At 44.5% G+C, this 11,217-nt stretch overlaps 1 protein-coding gene across 1 annotated transcript in view; it reads right to left on the bottom strand.

Moving 5' to 3' along the window:
* Window positions 1–9,741, bottom strand: part of LOC122920742 (tenascin-X-like) — a 132,057-nt gene extending 122,316 nt beyond the window's left edge. The window contains exons 1-3 of the mRNA XM_044270456.1: window positions 9,471–9,741; window positions 2,501–2,755; window positions 270–536 (exon numbers count right to left, since the gene is read on the bottom strand). Of these exons, the coding sequence (XP_044126391.1) occupies window positions 270–536; window positions 2,501–2,755; window positions 9,471–9,741 (793 nt within the window). The remainder of the gene's footprint in view (window positions 1–269; window positions 537–2,500; window positions 2,756–9,470) is intronic.
* Between the last annotated feature and the right edge of the window lie 1,476 nt (window positions 9,742–11,217).

Below are 11,217 nucleotides of genomic sequence, written 5' to 3' on the forward strand. Positions count from 1 at the left end.
TTCGCCTGTTCATTTTTCCTGCTTCTATGTGTTCTCCTGCTGCCTCATATATCCCACCCCTTGTCAGAAGCCATGTTACCAAGATAATACAAGTTTTTACTCACTTCTTCTGTCAGTGGTTTTCAGTATTACCACTGTAGTACGCAGATTGTTCCGCTACAATTTACGCCCTGTGTGGATGTTCATTAAAGCTACACCATATGTTTATAGAGCATGTCATAAAACATTATTATTACACCTGAAATCTCTTCCACAAGCTATGAACCTACTTGTATAGACAGACGTGCTCACAGGTGAACTCTGATACCCCCGGACTCCGACTGTGACCACAGTAATGCTGTAATTAGTCCCTGATGTCAGGTTCTGAAGGGTGACACTTGTTGTAGTACTTGTCGAAGTCCAAGTGGCTGAAGAATTCCCATAGCTTATATTGTAGGACTTATTCACATCAGACATATTTATAGGCTCTGACCAAGATAACGTCAGGTTGGTTGTATCTACTGCATTTGAGGCAAAATTTGCAGGACTGGTTGGATCTGTGTAATAAGAGAGAAATAAAGACATTTGAGGACATTTATGTTACATGATGAAATAATATACATTAGTCCAAGGCAATGTATAGACTTGAGTTGGGTCTTCTGGGACCTATAGGAAGAATGAGGATACGTGTACCCCTTATGAACACTGCTGTACACATGAAGAGATGTGGAACAGTTCAGTCGTGCATGCACCTGGCATTCACCATTAGAGTCTATGGGGAATTTGGAAACCAGATGCCTTTCACGCTCTTCTCCTCCGGCTTGTGGCTGGCTTCTGCCTGGTACTACGGCCTGACAGGAGACACAAGGCCTCTTCTCTTCCAATATATATTTCCAATATTGTTCTTTTACACATAAGTATTTGCATGAAATGTTTTAGTTTTTTTTGTTAATGCTGCCCAGTAGTCTGTCTGTGTAGTCTGGACCACCCCCTAATATCTGTGAGGGGCAGTCCAGAATACAAAGGCAGAATGGTGAATAGATTTTTTGCCACAGTTCTAAACAGGAGAATATACCGCTGGAAATGATTAAAGAAGTTGTCTGAGTTATTTTTTTGTTATTTGTATGTTTCTAACTCAAATCTAACAGCTTTACCATGCACTTACTACATCTGCAGTTGCTGCTTTCTCAGATTTCACTGAGGGTCAGATGACTTGTGATGTCAGCTTCTCTCCCTGCTCTGTGGTGTCCACGCCCCCCTGCTCTGTCATCTGCTGCTGCTTCTGTCTGCCCTGTGTCTCTCTCCCTGGATTCTTCAGGAAAAACTTTAACACCTTCAGCAGCACAGACTCAGGGCTGAAGGCTTTACTAAGTAGCTGTAGACAGTGAGGAGACAAATGCTGGGCACATAAGCTAACAGACTAGAGGAGTTCTGCAGAGCATTGCACAAGCACAGGTAGGGAGAAGATCCTGTGTGTATCAGCAGTGTCATTGTACAGCTGGGACTTGTAGTCCTACACATACAACATGCTGCTGAGCCTCCCAGCAGTCAGACATTTAACTCAGGGCAGCACTTGTATTCACTACCTTTGCAGAGCAAGGGGAGGGGCAAAGATTGTTGTTATTGCAGGTAAACAAAGGGCCAGAAGAGAACCATGGAAATGAGGAAATATATATTGTTTTGCCAAAAACTTGCTTAGCTTAGATATATATTGCTGCCCATCAGATTTACAGTGCTATATATTTTTTTTCCATAACTCAGACAACCCCTTTAAAGCTCTGAAGCTGCAAGTAATTACAAATTTATGTATTTTCAACTTCTCATTAAATGTATTCCTTTCACAAAAGGTAAATTATACTTTAAAGGGAGTCTGTTGCCTACTTTCAGCGTTTTAGACAGCTCATATCACGCTATAGCACAGTTGGCCAACCTAGTACCCTTATTGTGAGTGTCCCACGTCCATAAGCTGAAAAAACACTTTATAAAGATATGCAGATTAGGTCCCGCAAGTGCCCAGGGGCCCTCTCTGATGTGCTCAGATAACCGCTCCCTTTGGAGTCCTTTGGCCCGCTCTCCGCTCCTACTTCATCCTCCTCCTCTGACTTAGAGATCTCGTACAAGCGCCAGTCAGCACTGGGCCTGCGCATGCACACTGCCAGGCCTGGTGTTGACTGACGCTTGCATGATATCTCCAAGCCAGAGGTGGAGGATGAAGTAGGAGCGGAGGGCGGGTCAGAGGACTCCAAGGGAAGCAGTTATGATGGCACATCAGAGAGGGCCCCTGGGAACACGCGGGACGTAATCTGCATATGTTTATTATGTGTCTTTTTCAGCTTCTGGACGTGGGACAGACACAGAAAAGGTACTATTTTTATGTTGGGCAACTGTGCTATAACGTAATATGAGCGGTCTAAAACGCTCAAAGTAGGTGACAGACTCCCTTTAATCTGACCATAGACGTGAGATAAATGTTGGCGGGAATAAAAGAAGTAGATTAGGTTTCTGATCTCCTCATACTCACATGTGGCCTCTGTCACTGGAGCAGACGTCTGGCTGCAGCTCCCACTGACTGTCTGTACAGTGACAGTATATGCTCTTCCGGGCAGTAATCCTGTGAAATTCACTTGTGTAGTACTAGCTGGTATTGTCTTATTCACGGCTCCTGTTAGACTGACGGTATAATTATCCACTTTTCCTGCTGATTTTGTCCATGTGGCTCCAAGAAAATCAACCGACTTGTAATTGGTCAGTGAAAGGCTGGAAACTTGTCCGGGAACTGACAAAAAATAATACATTTGCAGCGACATTGTAACACAGGGACTATATATATTATATACACCGGTATATAGGCGGTCATGCGTAATCTCAGCTACATTCAGACAGGGGAGTGTGAACCGGCGGTTTCTCCAGCTGTCAGACCCCTTCTGATCAGACACTTAAAGGGGCTGTCTTATATCCTCATGTCAAACACTGGTGACATTACACTAGGATATGCCACAAATGTCAGATAGGTCACCTCTGGGACCAGCTCTGGGACCAGCTCCCAACACCAAAATAGGTCCCCACAAAGTGAAGGAGAGAGCACCGTGCAAGTGTGGCCTCCCTCCATTCCCTTTATTCCTAGAGGTGGGACACACAACTATCTCTAGAACGGGTCCCCCAAAAGTGCAGCCCACCTCCATTCACCTCTATGGGAGATCAGAAAACAGTAGAGCGAGCGGATGCACAGGGCGCTCACTGGAGATAGGAGAGGGTCACAGAGGAGCGACCCGCACCCGTCTGACATTAGTGGCATATATTACTGGGGTAATGTCACCAATGTCTGAGATGACACAGCCACTTTAAGTCGTCTTAATGGGACAATACCTTTAAACAACACTCAGTTGAATGACATTTCTGTTATTTTCTATAGGGAAAAGACACATCTGACATAGGGTGGTGTTAGAAATCACATTTTTAGTGTTTTTGCTAATATTTTCTCCATTTTTTTTGGCCAATAATTGTTGGGGGAAAAAACATAATAGGTAATGATGAAATGATTTTTTTTTTGTGGCTTTTTCTCACTTCCATTTTTTGGGCACAAGGTGGTGTGTTTTTTCAGATGTTTTCCCATAGACATTTCTATGACAGGAAAATGCTTGCTCAAAAAAAATTGTCACAATCAAAAACACTTTATAAACAAAAAAAAAAAAAGCATGAATTCTATGGCGTAAAGGAAGCCTTAAACGTATGACACTGTCAAAATCTGCTGCAGATTCCACAGCAGAAACTGAGGCGTTTTCTGCTGCGCTTACTGACTTTGATTGTCGCGGAGCTGTTCGCATTGAATGGAGCTAAACCGGGAGTGGGCCCTCACCACAGATTCAAGCAGCATCCACACGGACATGTTTCTTCTTGGCGCACTCGTTACTTTAAACCACAAACTGCAGCACTGCCTCCCATTGACACCACACGAAATTCCGGCAGCAGCCACGTGGTGTCCACAACAAAATTCTGACAGTAAATTCTTCTTTGTGTACGGACCCCAAAGCCAAGTTTCAACGTTCAGGTTTTTTTATGCAGTTTTTGAGGTGAAGACGGGGAAATGTATATAGGAAAGACTGAAGGAACAATGCATCAATCTTTTACACCAGTTGTCTGGTGTGAAAAAAGTTTAAGTCTTCTTTTGGGCAGGGCCCCCTGCTTCAGTGCTGCTGTTCAGCTGAATGTCAGTGGAAGCAAACGGGCGGACAGCTGAACAGCTGCACTTTACAATGCAGTGTAAGGTCCCCTCCCTCACATATAAGAGAAATCATAACCACAGTGATGACATGACCAGCGATAATGTCAGATGCAGGAGGCGGAGCTCAGCAGAAAAGAGGGGATGAAGGGCCTGCGATGACCTCACCATCATGTGACCAGAACAGGAGGCGGAGCTCAGCACTGCAGTAAAGTAATGAAGAAGACCAGCCATGCATATGAAGGAGTATGGATTCAATGTAAGTGCCAGGGAAATGTTGGGAGTTGTAGTCCTCTCCTCTTAAACCTTCTGTTATGTAATATCAGAGTACATTACAAGAGGAGGTATGAGGAAAGGAATACAACTCTCAGCATGTCCAGGCCATTATTATATAAAATCAGGGTATATTACAACACCCTGGATATGCTGGGAGTTGTATACCTCCTCTTGTAATGTACTGTGATATTACATAATCACGGCTTGGACATGCTGTGAGTTGTAGTCCCATCCTCTTATACATCCCCCTGTAATGTGCTCTGATATTAAATAATAGACATTCTGGGAGTTATAGTCATCTCCTGTTATATCTCCTGCAGTACTGTCCTCTGAATTAGAACCGGGGTGATGGCTAGGGGAGGGTAGTCATCCGCCTAGGGCACCACTTAACTATCCATAAAGGGGGGCGCACTCATGGCGGTCCAACTTTACAAGCCTCAGGCCGCTAGGCCTCAAGCCTGTGAGGCGTTAGAACAGCGCAAGCCACAATTACATCACTGCAACCTCCTACTCGGGGTCTCGCATGATGGCGTCATCATGTGAGACCTGGAGCAGGAGTGGTGATGTCATTGGGACCGCATGTATCAGGATATATATTGGCACTATGGGGGGAAGCATTATATATTGGAACTAGTGGGGGGCACTACAGAGGGACATTAGAGCCACTGGGAGGATTATGGTTATATTACTACTACTAAGGTACTGTAGGGGAGTTATTATTATTTGACACAATATGGAGGGCATTGCTACTACGGGCTATCTTGGGGAGTATTATTACTATTGGGAGCACCATTACTAATGAGGGCAGTCTGGGTGTATAGTATAGTATAGTGTTTGTGGACATGAGGGGGGGGGAGGGGAGCAGAACAGGCACAGTATTGGGGGTAGCTTCAAGAGGTTTTTTCATTTTGATGACCTATCCTTAGGATAGGTCATCAATATTAGATCAGCGGGGGTCTGACACCCAGCTCTCCCGCCGATCAGCTGTTTGAACAGAACCTGTGGCCCCTGACCATCTACACACAGAAGAGCATGTCTACTGTGGGCACGTGCCGTCTCCCTCCTCTCTTCCTGCTCTGCATGTCTATGGGACAGCAGCAGTGAACAACAAGCGCCGTCTCTTCAAACAGCTGATCGGCGGGGGTGTCGGACGTCGGACTATGATTTTAGCACATTATTACAAGATGTGGGCCCCCTCTTTTGATTTTGCCAAGGGACACATTTTGTCTAAAACCGGCCCTGCATGCACTACAGGGGCGGCCATTTTAGGAAACGTTCCAAGGATTGTGTCTATATAAAACCAATCACTGATGCACAATGAAGCCGATAATAAGCAATATTCCCTTGAGGCCTCTTTCACACCAGCGTTACGGATTCTCTCACGGTCTGTTTAGGAAAAGCTGATGGTTTTGCACGCAAGTTCAGTCATTTTTGTTTGCGATGCGTTCAGTGTTTCAGTTTTTTCTGTGCGGGTGCAATCAGTTGATGATGCGTTTTTTTCATGCGCGTGAAAAAAAAACTGAACAATTACAAACAACATCTACTATCAACTATCAGTGAAAAACACATTGCATCCGAATTGTATCCCAATGCAATACGTTTTTTTTTACTGAAGCCCCATTCACTTTTACGGGGCCTGGGCTGCGTGAAAAATGCTGAATATGGCCTCCTGCACACGACCATTGTTTTGGTCCACATCCGAGCCGCAGTTTTTGTGGCTTGGATGCGGACCCATTCACTTCAATGGGGCCGCAAAAGATGCGGACAGCACTTTGTGTGCTGTCCGCATCCGTTGCTTCGTTCAGTGGTCCGCAAAAAATATAACCTGTCCTATTCTTGTCCGTGTTGCGGACAAGAATAGGCAGTTATATCAATGGCTGTCCGTGCCGTTCTGCAAATTGCGGAACGCACACAGACTCCATCCGTGTTTTGCGGACCGCAAAACACACAACGGTCGTGTGCATGAGGCCTATAGAACATTTCTTTCTTAACACAGAAATGATGCGTGAAAAACAGGATTTAGTGCGGGTGCTATGCATTCACTTCATGCATTGAATCCGTGTGAAAGGGGCCTTACGCTGAGCTCTGTATAGGAAAAAATATATATGAAAAAAAAACATTTATTGCAGTTAAGCTTCTGGATAAATGTATGCATCCTGAAAAATACAGAATACTAAAGGAATTTTTTTTTTCACATTCTGTATAAAAAATTTCCTCAGAAAGCCCATTTTTATCTGATTACCAACACTTATCACCTATTTTAGCTTTCTCTTCCTAATTTGTTTCCATCTTCCCTGGGCTCCTTCCTCTCTGTATCTCCACAGACGTCCCTCACATCTTCTATTTTCCAGTCAGAAATCACCTTTCTCCATTTGGGAGAGAAATTTCAGTCAGAAAGGCTCCATTTTAGATTCTGGCCACTTTCTGAGGAGAAGCTGCTTGGCCACACCCCTCACTTCCTATTGGCTGCAGCTACTTGTCACTTACCTGGCTCCTGAGAGAACCTCTTTTGGCTGAGGGGAAAGGGGAGGAGCTTGCTTTTGCCTGCATTAAGAAAGCTGACAGAAGGTTCTAGAACAGGGGAGTAGAACCTGTGGCCCCTGACCATCTACACACAGAAGAGCATGTCTGCGTGTGGCTCCTCACATGCACTTCCCATGTCATGGAGAAGATGAGCAGGGACAGGCCACTACTAATGGTGCACTGAGGAGCATGTTCAGCTCTTTCCATTGTAGTCTATGGTAGCTGTGAAATGCTAAGACATTACCCCCACACCCAAAGGGGGTCATTTACTAAACACCGGCTTTTCACACGGTGCACGGTTCTACTGCTGTGCCGGGAGCCAGAGCAGTTTTCTAATGTATTTGGCGTCAGTTTTCTGTTTTTTTTGTTCCGTTTTTCGTAGAACATTAGTACATGACCCCCACAATCTTTAGTGGAGGAGCCACATGCATGCCCAATCTCCTACTCTATGGAGGGCTAATTGGGGGAGAAGACCCCCATCATCCCAACAGGTGGGTGTCCTGAAAGTGCCACTTTAAAGATGATGCCTACTCACATAAGCGGTGTGTGCCATAGATGCATGTCGTAGTTTTATTCCGGCCCCCTCTCGGCATGTTTGCCGTGCTGCCGCCGGAGGGGTAGTTCGGCGGCACGCGTGCAACTAGCGGCAGCATGGATCCGACAGGCTGTTCACCCGCCAGAACAGCCTGCCGGAGTTCCTTGCCGCTAGTGTGAAACTAGCCTAACTCCCCAGATCCCTTGGTCAAATGTGACCGCAGTATCTCAGCGGTGAAGATGTGGGAATCGCACGCTTCCGCACCCATAGCAGCGTTCCCCAGCAGAAATTGGGGAAGCTGTAACGTGCCAGTAATGGCTCGGAGCCTCAAGTCCATACCCATAACTGGTATGTTCCAATACAGGCCAGCAGGTGGCAGCACTGTATTGGAATACAGTGAATGGTGTGTTCTGTAATGGATATATACCCAGTCTAATGATTGCTGGTGATAGTTCCCGAGGATGACTTAAAGGTAAAAAAGTAAAAAAAAAAATCTAAAAATATTTATATTTATCTTTTTTTTCTGGGAAAAGGAGGTTTCCCCAAAATATATATATATATATATATTTTTTAAAACCACTGTTGGCATCGCCGCATCCGAATATTCCTGTACTATCAAAATATAAAAGGTATTTATCTCATACGGCAAATGGCCTAATGGATACATACAAAATTGCCAATTTCCCCTTTTTTCCCACTCTACCTCTCTAAAATAAATTGAATAAAAAGTGATCAAAATTGTATCACTAAGAAGTACAGATCGCTCCGCAAAAAATGAGCCCTAATACAGCTCCACAGAGGTAAATATGAAAAAGTTAGAGGAGTTAGAATATGGCAATAAAGGGAATTTTTTTTTCTTTTTTAATGTTTTTCCCCCAGCAGCTAAACCTTTATTTTGTGTGATATTGTTGATATTTGTTAAAGGGGTTCTACAGTTTGTTTTAACTGATGATCTATCCTCTGGATAGATTATCAGCATCTGTTTGAGAAGATAGTGGCGCTGGCAGTAGCGCCGCGGCCTTCTCGCTGTTTACCGCAGGCCCAGTGACGTCATGACTAATATCAATGGCCTGGCCGGGGCTAAGCTCCATTCAAGTCGCCATTGCTACTAGTCGTTACATCACTGGGCCTGCGGTAAACAGTGAGAAGGCCGCGGCACTACTGCCAGCGCCACTGCCTTCTCAAACAGCTGATTGGCGGGGCGCCCGGGTGTCAGACCCCCCCCCTTCCTGATCAGATACTGATGAACTATCCAGAGGATAGATGATCAGTTTTAAAAAACTGCAGAACCCCTTTAAAAAAAGAGCAGAAGTGGTGCACAGAGCGCCCCCTGCCCCTTTAGCTTTTTTCCGCTTTATATGAATCCATAGAAAGAATATGGGAACCGCACTCCACGTGCTTGAGAGGGGCAGAGTTCTCTGAGCAGCGCTCCTGCTTCTTAATTTATTTTCAGCAAAGGTTTAGTTATCCTTTAAAACACAATAAAAGCTATACAGCTGTGATATCGTTGTAATAGTACTGACCTGGAGAATGAAGGTACCAGGTCAATTTTACCTGCATAGGGAATGCTGTAAAAAATATACTCCCCTCCCCTCATAAACCTGTGGTGGAATTGCATTTTTTTTCCCCAATTCCAACCCATTTGTAATTTTTTTCCAGCTCCTCACTATTTGATATGCAATATTAAATGGTTCCATTAGAAACAACTTGTCCCGCAAAAGTCCTTAGTAGCTATGTCAGCTGAAAAATAAAAAAAAGTTATGGCTCTGGGAAGGTGAGGAGTGAAAAACAAAAAGGGGAAAACCCCCTTAGGGCTTTTCCAAGGTGGCGCTAATGAGACGTCTTATTTAGTGACAGTACATAGTGCTTATCCCAAAATTGTACCATTTTTGCTCTGTTTTTCTTCCTTCTACATGGACCAGTCTTCCCTCTACTCACCTGTGCAGGTAGTTAGTGACACCAGGTCTGATTCAGTGATGTCATCGGCAGCTCTCGTATACACCATGAATGTATAGGTTTCTCCTGCCGTCAGATTCATTATTGTCGCTGATTCACTTCCCACTATTGTATCATTTATCATTACTGATGATGAGGTGAGATTGGTCTGGATTCTGTAGCTGTAAGACGTCTGATTTCCATCAGGTGTACTCCACGTCAGAGACACAGAAGATGAGGTTGTGTTACTTATTTGCAGAGATTTCACTGACATTGGCTCTGAAATTAGAATTGTGTGAAAAAGCACAAATTATAAAACTGCATCTCATGTTAAATGGAGGCCAGGGCTAAACGTCCAGGTGTGGGCGTGCGAAATAAGATCGCAATTTCACACCAAGTCACAACTAATAACAGTAAATGAGTCTGTGTTGTGCCCTCGACCGAAGTATTAACCATAAGGATTCCTCGCACAGCCTTCAGAGCAGGTGTGCACCTAGCCTTTCTGCTTCCTGAGGTGAAAATTAAAACCGCACCCAACCCCTTCAGCCTAATGTTGAGGCATATTGTGATAAGTTGAATATAGAGAGATATTCCCATGGCCCTGCCACTGCCCCCCCTTCTCTAGGTCTTGCCGCCTGAGGCAATTGCTTCACCTGGCCTCATTGGTGTTACACTCCTGCTTCAGAGTTAGGCCTCTTTCACACAACCGTTTTTTGCGTTCCGTATACGGTCCATATATGTAACCATTCATTTCAATGGCTCCGCCCAAAAAATTTAATGTACTCCGTATGCAATCCGTTTCTGTGTTTTCCTTGTCCTATTATTGCCCGCAAATCACGTTCCGTGGCTCCATTCAAGTCAATGGGTCTGCAAAAAAACGGAATGGGTCTGCAGAACCATCCATTGAGAATTTTATGCCCAGCCCAATTTTTTCTATGTAATTACTGTATACTGTATATAACATACGGAAAAACTAAACGGAAACACAACGGAAACAAAAAAACGGAACGGACCTATGAAAAACAAAACGCAAAATACTGAAAAAGCCATCCGGTCGTGTAAAAGAGGCCTTATTCTTTGTGATTTTGGCAGGGTGACATTGTGAACTTATGTTGTATAGCTGTAGGATGGATCTGACATAATAAAGAACATGTACCCCTAGAAAAAAGTCGTCCCTTTTCTGTTATGGTGGCCTGTGGCTGTCACCCATGTATTGCAGATGGCTGATGGGAACATTGAAATTCTCATTAGTGGAACATTTTAAGCCCCACTGTCAATATGCTCAGCGACAGCCCAAAAATTAAGAAACTACAATTCCAGGAAACAATTTTAGGGTAGGGAGTGCTGACTTTCAAGCTAGGCTGTGAAGAGGATAGGCTTCTCATCTCAATGGACCACCATAGCCTCTATGATATAGATACGCTTGCAATAACATATAAAAAAAGACATCTTGTGTAAGGCTATGTTCACGTTTGCATCATACAGTAGCTTCCATTTCACATTTTTAGCAGATCCAACCAGCGTCCAACAAGCCTGATTGAAGATGGAATAATGAGGCACCTCCGACAGAACAAAGACTGTGGCAACAGACATGAATCCGGCCAATTCGTGAGATTGACGACCTCATACTTACCGGTGGTGACATTGCGGCAGCAGCTGGTTGAGTCGTTCCCATAGCGGATCAGATACCGTGTACCAGACCGAAGGCTCATAAGTATCGTGTTATTCAAGCTGTTATCAGACGCTCGAA

This window comes from Bufo gargarizans, chromosome 10, assembly GCF_014858855.1.
Source record: "Bufo gargarizans isolate SCDJY-AF-19 chromosome 10, ASM1485885v1, whole genome shotgun sequence".
NCBI lineage: Eukaryota > Metazoa > Chordata > Amphibia > Anura > Bufonidae > Bufo > Bufo gargarizans.